This window comes from Maniola jurtina, chromosome Z (assembly GCF_905333055.1).
Source record: "Maniola jurtina chromosome Z, ilManJurt1.1, whole genome shotgun sequence".
NCBI classification, from domain to species: Eukaryota; Metazoa; Arthropoda; class Insecta; order Lepidoptera; family Nymphalidae; genus Maniola; species Maniola jurtina.
In genome coordinates this window covers 4,541,012-4,556,808 of record NC_060058.1, presented here as the reverse complement: position 1 = coordinate 4,556,808, position 15,797 = coordinate 4,541,012, and the positions used below count along the sequence as shown (strand labels likewise).

Below are 15,797 nucleotides of genomic sequence, written 5' to 3'. Positions count from 1 at the left end.
TTTTTGACATTTTGCACGATAAATCCAAAACTATTTGGTATGCATAAAAATAAATAACAATCTGTTTTAGAATGTACAGGTAAAGCCTTTTCATATACTATACCCCATTTCGTATAAGTAGTTATCTTACTTTGAAAATTGAAACACGTTTTAATTTTTTTTTTATGATATCCACAAATTTACTGTTTTCGGATTTTTTCCTATAGTTGTGCTATAAGACCTACCTAACTGCCAAATTTCATGATTCTAGGTCAATGGGAAGTACCCTATAGGTTTTCTTGATAGACACGACAGACGGAAAGACAGTCAGACAACAAAGTGATCCTATAAGGGTTCCCTTTTGCCTTTTGAGGTACGGAACCCTATATATTACGGAACTGGTAGTATTGTAACCTGCCTCTCCCTGGGCCAGAAAAAAATTAAGAAAATTCTTAATAGTAGCCCGGAGTTAGGAAATTCACCCTGGAGCTTCGGAGAACCGACAAAGTAGTCGGTCCTCCGCCTAGCTCTCTCCTGTCGTGTCGGATTTTCATCCCATCGGGCTATGAGAGTGAGGGAATAGAGAGAACACGTGTGTTGGGTACGCACTTGTGCACTTTAATAAATTAGCAGTCCGCAGATGGCTAATCTCTGTGGAGATTGGCTGCATTGGCCGAAATTCGGTCAGGAGGACATTATTATACTTTTATTTTATGGTTGAGTAGGTAGGTAGGTACTTTACCTGCTAGTTTGGACTTTTTAGTTTGCATTGGTTCTTAAAACGGCGGTATAGGCTCCCGAATATTTTAGCCGTAGAAGGTCGATTCCGGGAAACCTGCATCAATCATTCACATTCAACAGCGCAAAATAGAAAATTTTCTCTACAGTTTCTCTTTTCTCTATAATTTTTGTTTACCTACGTAACGCAAATATTCTTTTGCTGAAACAATTGTCATAATCAGTCTTAAAACCTTTGTAGCTAAAGGGTAAAACCATGTAACCAGATTTCGTAAACAAATGACGTCCACGAAAAGCTCTACAAAACATGTTAGCCATTTACAAAAGAACTCCAGAGCTTTTCATAATCAGTACTGTGTTATAGCACTGGATCGATGGAAGCCATAAACTTGCGTAGAGGTGGAGATCTCTTTACAGTGGTCACCGCGAGTGGGCGGCGTGAAGTGTAGGCGGGTCTTATTGTCGGCACCTCAGCCCTTTTTAGTCCTCCGAGCTTCAATACGTTACAGAGTGTCCCTCCATCAACACAGTGGTTGAGCGTGTAATAATTACTGACACTATAACGCATAGAGATGGTTTAAAAAAAGTTAAATAACATTTATAAATAAGTTACCAACCTACAGTTGTAAATTGTCAGTGTGATTTTAACATGGATACCAATGACAGTCATTGCACTCCTTTGGAGACCAACAGTTCTGCAGCACTAAATTTCGGCGGGTCACCTGGAAGTTCTGATAACATGTTCCTGTATGATGACTCGTCAATGTCCGACGGCAGTTTATACGCTAGCGACCAAGAAAACCATTCTACGCCAAGAAAAAGGTAAAGTTTTCCTTTGAATTTTAGAATTTTCTTCCTAGCTTTTGGGCATTTTCCAAAATGAGATGTTTGCTTGGCGAAATCACACCGTTAAAGTAAAAGTTTTATTTTTTATTGTTTCTGTTATTTTATTTTCTGTAAACATTATCTAGAAAGTGTCTTAGGTGATCTCAGCATTGCGATTTTCTGTTTTCGTGGGATAAAATTTTTAGTGGAAAAATTAGCCGTTTCCAGAGGAGGTTCAGCTGTGAAAAGATGCAAAACATACGAATTACACGCATTATACAGAGATGCAAATTACCTTTTGCTTTTATAATTTTTTTTATATTATTATTATCGTAAATCATTGATACCTACTGTGGCGAAAAAAATCCTCGTGAAATCTTTGATGGGGGATTTGCTCATTTCAGCGTTAAGAAAACTGCTAAATTACGTAATTTATTTGTATTTTGTTGTGTACATATTAGCAGGCAGATAGATAACTAAATAAACTTTATCTACTTTTGATTACTTTATCTACCTAAAATCATCTCGATTCCCGAGTGACATTGGCTACTATTTTTTGAAAAAGACTCAATATGGCGGCTATATTGCGCCATTTTCAAAGGTGAAAATGTTTACTTTTTAGTTCGTTTTTCGGCATAGCAGTCTTGTTTATTAGTTTAGAGGGGACCGTATATCCAGAGAAAACAAGAACTATAGGATCACGTCGTTATCAGTCTATCTGCTAAGATCCATCAATGGAATCAAAGACTTCCCATTAACCTATAATTAAGGGGAAAATCCGAAAACCGTGAATCACAAAAAAATTGTTATTTCTTGTACGATAGTAAGGAACACCTCGTGTGCGAATCGGACTCGCACTTACCGGCTTTTTAACCCCCGACCCAAAAAGAGGGGTGTTATAAGTTTAACGTGTGTATCTGTGTATCTGTGTATCTGTGTATCTGTCTGTGGCATCGTAGCGCCTAAACGAATGAACCGATTTTAATTTACTTTTTTTTGTTTGAAAGGTGGCTTGATCGAGAGTGTTCTTAGCTATAATCCAAAAAAATTGGATCAGCCGTTTAAAAGTTATCAGCCTTTACTAGTTTTCTTGTAACTTTGTAACAGACCGTTAGGTTCATAATATTATGTCAATTGACAAATGACCAGCTGTCAAGATGGACGTTGCCTAGATAAATAATTATTTATTTGAAACTTATTTGAAAATGATGTTTTGAAAAACTCAAATACTTTGTCGGGGGTGTTATAAATTTTTAATTTACACTTGTTAATTATGACTTGTTTATATTATAAGATCGGAATGTCGGCGTCATCACAAGCGACGTCTGCGCTGCCCTCAACAACAGATACAGCAACGCCAAGCGGCCAACCTGCGCGAGCGCCGCCGCATGCAGTCTATCAACGACGCCTTCGAAGGACTACGTGCGCACATCCCGACCCTGCCTTACGAGAAACGGCTCTCTAAAGTGGACACGCTGAAACTTGCCATCGGATATATAGGCTTCCTTGGAGAACTGGTAAGATAATGGCGGTAGAGTCAATACTAATCACCAACAGACATCCTTAGATATTTTTGATTTTGCCTCCTCGAATTTAGAATATGTTGAGTTTGAACAAAACCTTTTTGCTTTAATAAATACAAAATTATCGTATCTGGTATGTATGGGTCATAAATCGACTGGTTTTATTTAGATACGAAATTCATTTATATTTTATACCCACTGTTTAAAACTTTTGATAAAATCTCTTCAGCGATTTTGAGATTAGCTTGATTAGAACCTAGGGTCCACTTTACAAGGAATACCTTTACTATGCTGAGTATCTAGGTACTATTAATTATTCTATTATCACTACCCATATTATGCGAAAGTGTATTTTTTGTTGGTTTGTCCTTCAATCAAGACAACTTGTTTGACACGATTTCACGTGAATATAGTAAAATATATAAATTATATCCCGAAAAATTAAATATTTTCGTAGTTCCAATGAAATTTTTAAATATCTACGTAGACGAAGTCGTGGGCATAGTATAAGAATAAATAAAATTATAATCACTTATTAACAACTCATTTATTCATTACTTATTAATAACTTATTTAACCATAGGTACGCGTGGATAGAAACGCGCCAGACACAATGCTATCCGGAGTCACAAACAGCCAGAAGTTAAGCCATGAACAAAAGAAAATCATCGTACGAGGTAGGTGGTAGTTTGAAGATACCCTGAAAGAAGGCATGAGTGCAATTATATTCATCTCTCGTCATTTGCTAGATTAATAATGAGGAGCTGGCAAACAGAACGGTGCGATTACGCTTCTGATCAAAATACTATAGGATATTATACACTATTATTTCGAAGATTGTGCTTGGAAATTTTTATCCCCCTTTCAATTTTTAGGGTTCCTTGCCTGACAAGGATAGGATCATAGTATCACTTTGTTGTCTATCTGTCTGTCCGTCTGTCGGTCTGTCGTCTCAGGAAAGCCTATTGGGTACTTTTGTATTGAATTTCTCGCAAATACTAGTACACCGTTTTGTGCGCCAGCTATGTGGTGTTCAACAAAATTAGCACAATTTCATTAAGACTTATAGTAGTTTTATTCTATTCTTTAGTAGTACTCTTGTATCTAATCGATATGTTTTATACTCGCCTTCGTGTTCAAGTTCATAATATGATAGCTTGCGAAATCACTGCCATCCTCCGTAGCCCGGCTCCGTAGTCGCGTAGCGCGTAGCTACTTCCAAATTGCACGTAATATGTGATATTATAGCTATTGCGGCTAATGTTGCGGCTGCATTAAGGTTAACGTCAATACCCAACAACGCCATAATTATCGCGATAATCAACACGTTTAACTGAGTGGCCACACTTGAACGGTTAACGTCTATGCCAGTTGAATTGGGGTTAAAATCGTCCAACGCCAAATGGCATTGTGAATGCCGTTGTATGTTGATCGTGGCTACATCTATGTTTAACGGGAAACGCCGTTGCTTTATGTGCCCGGGACATAAGCTAAGCTACGGGTAGGTATATATGTACATACCTACCCGTATGCATAGGTAGTTGCTGTTGTATTTACATATTACATTCTCTCCCATGAGTTTAGCACACTGTGTCAAATAATTGTTATAACTAATCAGCAATGATATGGGTTGTGAGAAACCATTGTACGCGGCCGATGTTTTGGTCATAATAATATGTACTTAGAATCCTGAACTACAATGTAGTTCTAAGAGATAAATATTTACTTAGGAGTAGTTTAGAGGTATGAATTGTAGGTATATTTTGTGGTTCTTGGAGGTTTGTAAACTAAACAAGTTTACAAACTGAAAGAATCTAACTGTTTTTAAGTTAAAGTTTTCAGTTTATGGGAACTTGCAATTTTCGTAGCATGATGATTTTTAAAAGTCTTGCAACACAACATAAGTACTTAATTGAAGAGGTCAGAAGAGAACATTTCCACGACGAGCTTAATAGGCATTGAGAGGCTCTCTCTCAGATTGGGAAAAGCTTAGGCCATAGTTTGCCACACTGGTCCACAGTGGATTGGCAGACTTGACACACCTTTGAGAACATTATGGAGAACTCTCAGGCATGCAGGTTTCCTCACGATGTTTTCCATAAAGATATATTTAAATGCCTAAAATGCACATAACTCCGAAAAGTTAGAGCATGCCAGTGATCAGACCCTCGACCTGCAGAATAGAAGGCCATCTTAACCACTAGGCTATCACCGCTCTTAATCAAACCTTAATATATATAAACGAAAAGATGACTGACTGACTGACTGATCTATCAATGTACAGTTCAAACTACTGGACGGATCGGGCTGAAAGGCATTCAGATATTTATTCTAACGTAGACATCCGGTAAGAAAGATTTTTGAAAATTCAACCCCTAAGGGGTTAAATAGGGGTTTGGTGATGTCCGCGCAGACGTAGTCGCGGACATAAGCCAGTCAAGTAATAAAATATCTGACTGAAATAACAATTCCTTTACAAATTAATAAGTGTTTGTAGCAGCTATTGGGTCAGCTAGTGCCAGGCCGCGACCCTCGCTCGCATATCGATTTGTTTGTGCACCTTGCGGTGATCGATGTAATTTGCTTGATTATAATGACTGCGATGTACCTACATGTGGATCTAATCTCCACTATTGTGGATATTTTTTTCACTTTTACTTTGTTTGCACGAAACTTTTTGCTTAACGTTTCTTATACGAACTGCTGGTGTAGAATAACTTAAAAAGAAAAGAAAAGATTTCTTGCCGGCTCTTCTCAGTAGAAAATCTTTCTGAACCGTTGGTTGAGTCCCAGATGTAGATAAAGATAGTACTTGTTCTACATGAAATAAATAAGTTTTGATTTCACTATTAAAACCTCTTTCAACAGCAGCATCCATGCATCCAGCTTTCCACGGCTGAAAATTGAAACTGATTATAATATTATACTACGGCGACTTCATCCGCGTGGAATTCCTTTTTATTGAAATCCCGTGACAACTATTTTATTTCCCAAGACACAGAGTAGCCCATGCCTGTTCCCGAGATACAAGCTTCTCTCTTCCAAACTTCGGCAAAATCGGTTAAACGGATGGACCGTAAAAAGCTAGTGGACAGACAGACAGTTAAGATTTCATATTTATAATATCAATTTGAATGTATCTACGTATGATGTATGTACTAGTATCATTATGATATGATAATGAATAATCCTTATCGTGTTATCGGCGGTCCATCCAGGTGTCATCCCCACAGCTTTCCCACGAGCCATCGCGTGACGATTACATCCCATAGGGCCATAGGGAACACCGTGCGGAAACAATTGTCATTAATTGAACCATTCTCTCCCACCATTTAATGATGCGTCGCTGATAACAGATGTTTTAGAATTACCTACATGTGAAAAATGTTGGCATTAGGCCTCCTAGGACATGTAATTAAAAACTTAAAGGATATCACAGTTACGACCCGTGGTGATGTTTCTATTCATAAATTTCTAAGGTCTTTTATCTTAGGAATATGTACTAGTGACGAAGTTATAAATCTAAATCCACGTGATTATATCGCATGGCATTGAGATGTTATATCGATGTCGCGTCGATTAGGATTTTTAGAAAGTCCCGTGAAAAATTTAACTTTTCGTGATAAACGGGATGTCTGCACTTAGCACTACCGCACTAGGTACCTTTGTTTTATTTTGTTAAAATTGGTTCAGCGATGAGTCCTGGGGACGTAGGTAACAGACATATACACAGTCATAGTTTTTATCATTATCATATCATCTCAACTCATTTTCATAAAAAACGGACATACATACACACATACAGGTCAAACACATAACCCTCCTTTGGGCTTCGCCGCAGTCGGGTAAAAATTACTTCTAGGGTGAACTAAGTAAAATATTTGACTGCAATCACTTCACCTGGAACACAGCCTGGAGGTAGTTACCTAAGTGATGATGCAGTCTAAAGATGGAACTTAACCTGGAATGGCAGTTTTATACACTAATCTGATTCAACGCGTCATCTTTCCGGAATGCTACCACACTTCAAGAACGTTACATGATTCGGCATTTCTGTAAAATATTACAACTAAAAAATTAGTTAAGTAAGTGCGTTGACAGAAATATAAACAAGGGTGTCAGCTGTATTGCATTTGCGAATCACACCATAGCAAATTGAGAGTCCGCTCTGTAAACAGGGAGGCGGAGTGTATTAGAAAACCATTAAGCTTCACCCCCTATCTTGGTTAATACGGGAATTGTAATAAGTACACTATTATTATGAACACTTATTTTAAGCGGCTGCGTAACAATGGAAACTTTTTAAAAGAAACCTACATAAATAAGTACGGATGAGTACCCATAGTAAATTATTTCACTTAATTCCTATATCAATAGGTATATTTTTTTACATTTTTTTAATTATAATGATTCTACGCAAATCAGTACTTAAAAAGCTTCAGTACCTACTGATGTAAATACCTACCGGGTGGTGGGAAGTGATTCCCATGAACTTGTATGTGAAATGTGAATGCCTGGGTACGTTTTCTATTTCGGGTAAGTAGGTAGTTTCATAAAGGTATGGTTTGTATACCCTCCCCCAAAGATCGCGTTTCGTAAGGAATTTTCTTTTTATTCCTCCCACAACCTGCGCTCTACGTCACGAAGTATCTCAGTGAAACTTAAGGTTTAGTCATTGAATAATCATGTCATGTATAGTGCATGTGTACTGTATAATATTTCCTCTAAGTGAATAGCAGGTAATCATTAAATTGAATTTTTCTTATCATCATTACTTACATTTTTTTCGCAGATGATCTAAAGCAAGGCCTGATTAACTGCTTTATCTATTAAATATAATGAACAATGAATAGGTATGACACCATACAAAGGCTATAAAAGACCGCAGTCCTCACAGGGGGTTGTGCACCCAGTAATCTTTTTTTCAATTAATGAAAACACCTTATCGAAACGTAATGTAGGATTTACATAAAGATTATCGTGCACGTGCGAAGTGCGCAACCCCTGTTCGACCACTTCAACACTTTGTTTGCTATTATGTTATCGTTGCAAGTATAACAATTCTCGTAGAAATTAGCTATAAAAATGCATTTCATGAATTGAACGCATTTAAAAAAGTGAAAAAAACTTTTTCACTCTTTTTATTTTTAAAAGATGACAATTTAAGTTGTCATTGTTTACAGGTTATTATATTTTTAAAGTTTTATATAATCTTTTGATGTATTGAATCGTCTAATTTTCGTTTCAAACGTTACTTTCTTAAATAAAGTATAACATGCCAATTAAAATCTTAATAGCTAGACAAATATTAGATGCAACCGGCGTACCAACAGTCGAGGTGGATATGGTAACTGAACTTGGTCTATTTCGAGTCGGGGTCCCTTCAACGGATCTAAAGAAGATCGCAGAAGCAGTTCAGCTCCGTGACAACAAGCCTTCGGAATTTGCTGGCAAAGGTGTAAACAACGCCGTCAAAAATATAAACACCATCATTGGTCCGGAACTGATCAAGCAAAATCTCGAAGTGACTATGCAAAAAGAGATCGACCAATTCATGATAGCTCTGGACGGTACTGAAAATAAATCAAGATTGGGCGCAAACGCTATTATGTGCGTGTCTTTGGTAGTAGCTAAAGCAGGAGCAGCCAAGAAAGGAGTTCCTCTCTATAGACATATTTCCGACTTGGCTGGTGTGGCCAGCATTATATTACCAGTACCTCACATCACAGTTATAGTGGGCGGTATCCTTAGCAGTAACGGGTTACCGTTTCAAGAATATATGATTATGCCCACAGGAGCCTCTAATTTTGCAAACGCGATGCGTATAGGAAGTGAAATATATCACTACGTCAAAAACAGTATTTCAGCCAAATATGGTGCCCAAGCTGCTTTTGTCAGTCACACCGGTGGAATGTCGATACCACTGGATAGTCACAGAGATGCCCTTATGCTTCTAACGGATGCCATAAAACAATGTGGGTATATTGGCAAAGCTGAAATCTCTATTAATGCGTCCGCTACTGACCTGTTTAAAGATGGGGCATATGATTTAGAATTTAAAAACCCAAATTCAAATCCTCAGAACTACGTGTCCTCTGATAAGCTCGCTGAAGTATATTTGGACAATATGAAGGAGTTTCCAGTGTGTTCAATAGAAGATGCATTTGAATTTGACGACTGGGCGGCTTGGTCTACCTTGACAGCGCGCACGACAAATCAAATACTCGGTAACGATCTAACTCAGACTAACGTACGCAGAGTTGGATTAGCCGTAGAAAAGAAAGCAGGAAATGCCATTTCGCTGAGACTAAATCAGTCAGGTACCCTCACTGAGTTGATAGAATCGTATAAATTGTTGAAATCTAATGGATTTGGTGTGTGTGTATGTGATAGATGGGGCGATACAGATGATCTGTTTATAGCAGATCTTGTGGTAGGTCTGTCAGCTGGGCAGGTGAAATGCGGTGGTCCAGTACGAGGTGAGCGGGTTGGCAAGTACAATCAAATAATGAGGATCGAAGAAGAATTAGGCGCCTTGTCGAAGTATGCTGGAAAAAACTATCGTGGACATATGTAGACCTGAAATATCCTTTAGAAATTATGTGTATGTGAATTATTTAATGCTTCTAAATAAAATCTTTAAACAATATCACAGGTGTTTAAAAATAGCGTTAAAAATCTGTACTAAAGTGAACTATTTTGTACCTACGCAATATGACAAGTGGTCAAATTACCGGAAGTAATATGTCCCACTGAAATGTAATTATTACCTACTGTACATTCTGTAATACCCGGGGAGATAATAGGCTATAATTACCTATCTATCGATTTTTGAGTGATGCAAAGGAAAATCCAATTTTTTTAAAGTTATCTTGAGCTGCTGAGTTTTGATAATGTATGTCTTAACATTGTAGAGATAACTACTCTCCATGCATATTTAATAGGCTATTATAAAAAAAAACAATACTTAATTGAAATAGAAAGATTTTATTCAAATAACTATTCAAGAACTTTTAAATAGTCATAAGAGAATGCCACTGCTTCGGAATGCCTTTTTTACCGAAAAGAACCAGAAAGAAACTCGGCGGTTGCTCTTTTCAAATATTTAATTTTCAATAATATAGGTTTAAATATAAGTATCTAACTGTATAAATAAATAATTGCGGTCCCGCGCATTTCTGGAGCGAGTTTCACGCTTTTTTGTCATTTACATGATCTTTAATAATATAATATGGTTTTTTGGAAGCATACTTTTTATAGATAGATAGGTAGTAGATAAAATTATTCACGTGGTGATATTCCCAGGTGCATCTACGCAAAAATACTCGTATTTTAAGCCTATTAATGAGTCGATAAACTTTCTATTCAGACACCGTGTCCCCATAAACTGTTATAAAAATGGATATTATCATAAAATAATCAAGTGGCACAGGTCAGCCCTATCGTTCGGTGTAAACTAAGGCCAAGGGTTGTAACAGTGCGCACGTGCGCGTCCCTCATACAATCGCACCCCAATTTTACCACATTCGCGAAGTTTAGTTAGCCCCCGGGGATTGTACTATCTTCTGAATAATTGCGGATAAATAATACTTACACTCAAGTTTACGCTCGCTTTAAGCAAGGGTGCAATCAGTGAATAGGTATAGTAATAATTAATTAATAGTTCTATATGTAGATTTTAAGCCTTGGGGAATATTAGCCAATGACTCGTAAGTGATTGTAAGCAATTGCGCAAGCCTTCACGTTACCAAGATAACATAAGCCGCAAAAAAAAATACAACTAAGATGTGATAGCCTAGTGGTTAGGACGTCCGACTCCTCATCGAAGGTCGGGGGTTCGATTTCGGCACCTACCTCTAACTTTTCGGAGTTATGTTTTAAGTAATTAAATACCCATAACTTAACGGTGAAGGAAAACATCGTGAGAAAACCTGCATGCCTGAGCGTTCTCTGTTATCTAAGGTGTACCTAACACCTTGTGAAAGTCTGCCAATCCGCACTTGGTCAGCGTGGTGGACTATGGCCAAAAACCTCCTCACTCTGAGAGGAGACCCGTGCTCTGTAGTGAGCCGGCGATGGGTTGAAGATGATGAAATTTTCATTTTATTGCAGGAAGTAACTTTCAAGCTCATTCACTATCTTGGTCGCGGCAAGGCGAGCGGCCTCCTGGAGGGACCCTGCATGCCAAAATATGGGTCCCAGAGGACCCTCGCATGTCCACGGGCTCCACGAATATGATCGAGAAAGAAGAACTGAGATAAAATATATTTTGAATGGTTTATTTTTTGTTTCTATAATTATATTCTTATTGTAATAGAATTGTTGTCCCTTATGCATGAAACTTACAACGCGAGACGGCGCAACGGCAACTGCATTACTCTAGTTACACTGGACCAGTGTCAGCTTTGCATATGGTCCAGATTTTGCGGCGAACACGGGAGCATATATGGTCTTAGGGTCCCGTGCCGCTCGCGACGTCTCCAAAGAGCACGCGTCGCTCGCGGCGCTTTCAAAGACCCTGTGTTATCCCGAATATGCATCATTAACATCATTCAAAATTCAAAATATTTTTATTCAGACTTTTACAAGTACTTTTAAATCGTCAAGAGCTTCTACCACTGGTTCGGAATGCCTTTCCCACCGAGAAGAACTAGCAAGAACCTCGGCGGTTGCTCTTTTCAAAGATTTGATATAGGTACAACATTTGCATCCAAACTTCCGATCACTGTTGAAAATATAAAGCTCTCTCTTCACTCGCATGCGAATCGTGATTGCTTATGGACGGCGGGCGCGGAATAACGGATTTTACACATAACCAACGTTGATAAAATTTGAGCGTTGATATACGACAATACTAAATAGGTATAGGTACCTATTGTGAAAATTTATGGCGTTGAAATGTATGGAGGCTCGGAAACGTCATAGATTTTCATAATGTTTGGTACTACCGCGTCAGCCACGATGCGTGAGTAGAAGTGCACCTTCCCTGTATCAGATATTGCGCCGCGTATTGCACACGAGTGAAGATCGGCCTTAATGAGCGGTTATTGGATACGCTGCCGTCGCGCGTTTTGTTTGTTTCAGCCTTTACGTAAGACCGTGGCTTGTTATTTGTTTATCCACATAGTTTTAAATACCAATTACCAACCAATATTGGTATTATATATTTTGTTAGATATACTTGCATGTGTATAATCTATTGTTAATTATGTGACACAATCTTTAATTTGTTAAACAGGTAAGTACCTGTACCTTGGATGAATTAATTCCGTGTTTAATTCATTTTAATTCATCAAAGACTTATACCTATAGGTTATTACTAAATGTTAAAATAGTTCATCATAGGTTTTAAGCTTACTCAATTTATGTTAAATATACGAAAATGCAACTACTAGTCGTAGGTGGGTACCTTATGTATTGTTTCATATTTTTACCTAATTTGCATTTAAAATACTACCTAGTCATTTTACTGAACCTTAATATAAGAAAGCATGTAATTTATTTAATGTAATGTAATTTATAATAGGTATATATATAACAATTGTACAAAAAAATATTATGTAAAAAGTATTCATTAATTTGTATAGAACCTCAATTATAATATTTATAATTATGATGAGATTATTTATTACTAGGTAGTAGTTATAAATATTACAGCAAATACATATTTTCAAGTACCTACCTTTGTTTAAGGGTTTATTTCCACTGAAACGAAGCATAGGTGTTTTCAACAGACCATCAGTTTAATAATGAAATTACGATTTTTTCATTTCCTTTTTCAAAATATAATTTGAGCGTTTAAAACAGACATCTTCACTCCGATTGATTCAGTGGAAACACACCCTTAAGGTAAAACCTAGATAATGTAAGTAGTTAAATTGTATGCAAGTAGGTAGGTACCTACCTTACTTTATTCCGGGCAACAGAGGATTACAAGGTATAGTAAGTGGATCATTAATCAAATAAATCATTAAATAAAAAAGATTTTTTATTAAGTACCTACCTATCTAGCTTTATATTTTTAGGAAGTAGGTAAGTACCAAAAATCTATTCGAATTTCGAATTGATTACATTGCAATTACAGGTGGCAATGCTCCCAAGGGGAATGCCCCTAGCATAACATAACTATATGTATAGCGCATAACTGGGGAGGCTCATGCGGTAGTGGAGAGGTGCGGGAGGGGTGGCAGTTGTCTCAAGTTGACGAATCACTGAGCTCTCGCATCACGTCATCACACCCCTCCCGCACCACAGTAACCTACTCAGTTATGCATTACTAGCTGACGCCCGCGACTTCGTCCGCGTGGATTTAGATTTTTCGAAATCCCGTGGGAATTCTTTGATTTTCCTGGATAAAAAGTAGCCTATGTGATAATCCAGGATATTATCTATCTCCGTTCCGAATTTCAGCCAAATCCATCCTGTGGTTTTTGCGTGAAGGAGTAACAAACACACACACACATACACACACACACACACTTTCGCCTTTATAATATTAGTGTGAAGTGTGATGCCTGTAAGAACTACGTATCTGTAAGGTATAATTTGCAATGTTCAGTGTAGCGGGTAGGTGCATTAAATTAAACAATTGATAAATTACGTATGGATCTTGTATGGATTTAATAAATCACACTAATATTATAAAGGCGAAAGTTTGTGTGTGTGTGTGTGTGTGTGTGTGTGCTTGTGTGTGTATGTTTGTTACTCCTTCACGCAAAAACCACTGGACGGATTTGGCTGAAATTCAGAATGGAGATAGATAATATCCTGGATTAGCACATAGGCTACTTTTTATCCCGGAAAATCAAAGAGTTCCCACGGGATTTTGAAAAACCTAAATCCACGCGGGCGAAGTCGCGGGCATCGGCTAGTCTTAAATAAAGTAAGTATCTGAAAAATCTGCTCATAAAATCAGCCTTATCCTTGTGGACCTACTTATTAGTCCTACTAATAAAACTACGAGGATAACTAGTTCCTGCTGGTACTACGAAGGTATTGCTAGTTTTCATTTTATCTACGAGCGTATCTACTAGAACTTATTTTATGCAAATTGTTTAAGTAGGTAAGTTAACAAACAACTTCAAAACCCTGGGTTTTTTTTTGAAGGTAGATTACCAAGTTACACAATCAATTTATTCGTTAAAATCAAAATCATTAAGGCTAAATAGGTATTTATATCCTCAATCTATTGAGTTCGTATTTGTTTAGTCAAATATTGAATGAAGTAAACTGAAAACTGAAGGCCTGGGCGGTATCGGATCAATATGAAGAAGAGGTGCGGATTGGTGGCAGATGTTCGTTCCCACCGCCTCCCGCACACTAGCACACCACAGACAGTGGGACATGATCGGATTACGACAAAATATCACGAACATTTAAATTTTTAAAATAGAATGGCTGTGACAATGCAGACTGAGAAACAAAAGGACGGACTGGACGAAACTGAAGCTATAAAATACCGGTAGGTTCTAATTAATGATGCAGATTGCAGTCTGCTCAAGGAGTATGGCAGCTTATTAGGTAAATCTACCTAGAAAATTAGAATTATCAGGGCCAGTAACTATGACAATTCACATAGACTAGATATATCAAATGAAAAGATCTAATGATTTCGATTGCTAGGTAAGTACCTAAAGTAGGTAAGTAGGCACTTAGATTACCTACCTAGTACCTACTCTAAAACTCATAAGAGATAGCATAGACCTCCACCATACATGTTCCTCCACCTTCTCATCAACACACTGCTCGCCATCTTCTGGCGCCTTGTCAGCAGGCGATCTCCACTCCAGAACACGTCGGCCGAAGCAGCTATCCCCAGGGGCGCCGGGTTTTTAAATTCCCGTGGGTGCTCCAGCCATTTTATTGACATACCTATCTCGTGGGTATTACCTCTCGTGGGTGCTGGAGCACCCGAGCACCCACGGAGGCGGCGCCCCTGGCTATCCCTCTGGTACAGTCATAGCCTGCCCACTGTCACTTCAGTTTGCTAATCCTCATATAATAATAAATAGCTATCTAGATCCTGGCTTGCCATAGCGCAAGTTACGACTATAAAATTAATATATATAATAATATTAAACCCGATTGAGTCGGGCATTATTAATACAGACCGGCCATTATTAATGGTGCCCGGACTTATCAAATTGCCCGTAACATATATACCTACGTCCTACACGACCGGTAATGTTGACAATTATTAACATTGATGTTAATCTCACCTATAATAACCTACCTAAAGATTTGTCGGCTTTTATAGCTCGTTCACACAGGCTGCGTAAGCGTAGACGTAGCGCGTACCATTGCGTTGTAATGTATCGAACTGTATGAAACGTGGCACACCGCCTGCCTAAAGCGTGGACGTATGCGTAACCCGGTGTGTTAGGGGTTTACGCACGTGTCACATGTACGCAACCGACTCAAGGCTGATTGAGTCGGTTTATTAGTAGCCGTAACCTATTGACTAAAAATATTAGCTCATAGCTGACTGCGGTAGTGGAGCGGTGTGGGAGGGATAACAGTTGTCATAAACAACCACAGACCACACACAACACGCATACATAGTTGTTGACGAGTCACTGAGCTCTCGCGTCATCTCACACCGCTTCGCACTACCGCAGGAAGCTACTCAGCTATGCCTGTAATAGACATACCGACTCATTTCTTAGTAGGAGTCTAAAGGATGTCAAGATACCAGGTACATTATTAGTAGGTATAAAATAAACTACATGAGAG

The 15,797-nt window shown here is 38.1% G+C and overlaps 1 protein-coding gene across 1 annotated transcript; it reads left to right on the top strand.

Annotated features, from left to right (window-relative positions):
• The first annotated feature begins 1,238 nt into the window (after positions 1-1,238).
• Positions 1,239-9,714, top strand: LOC123880224 (alpha-enolase-like). The gene is made up of 4 exons (XM_045928221.1): positions 1,239-1,539; positions 2,837-3,059; positions 3,649-3,742; positions 8,363-9,714. The coding sequence occupies exons 1-4, from the start codon at positions 1,367-1,369 to the stop codon at positions 9,640-9,642; spliced, it is 1,770 nt and encodes a 589-aa protein (XP_045784177.1). The 5' UTR covers positions 1,239-1,366; the 3' UTR covers positions 9,643-9,714.
• The last annotated feature ends 6,083 nt before the right edge of the window (positions 9,715-15,797 follow it).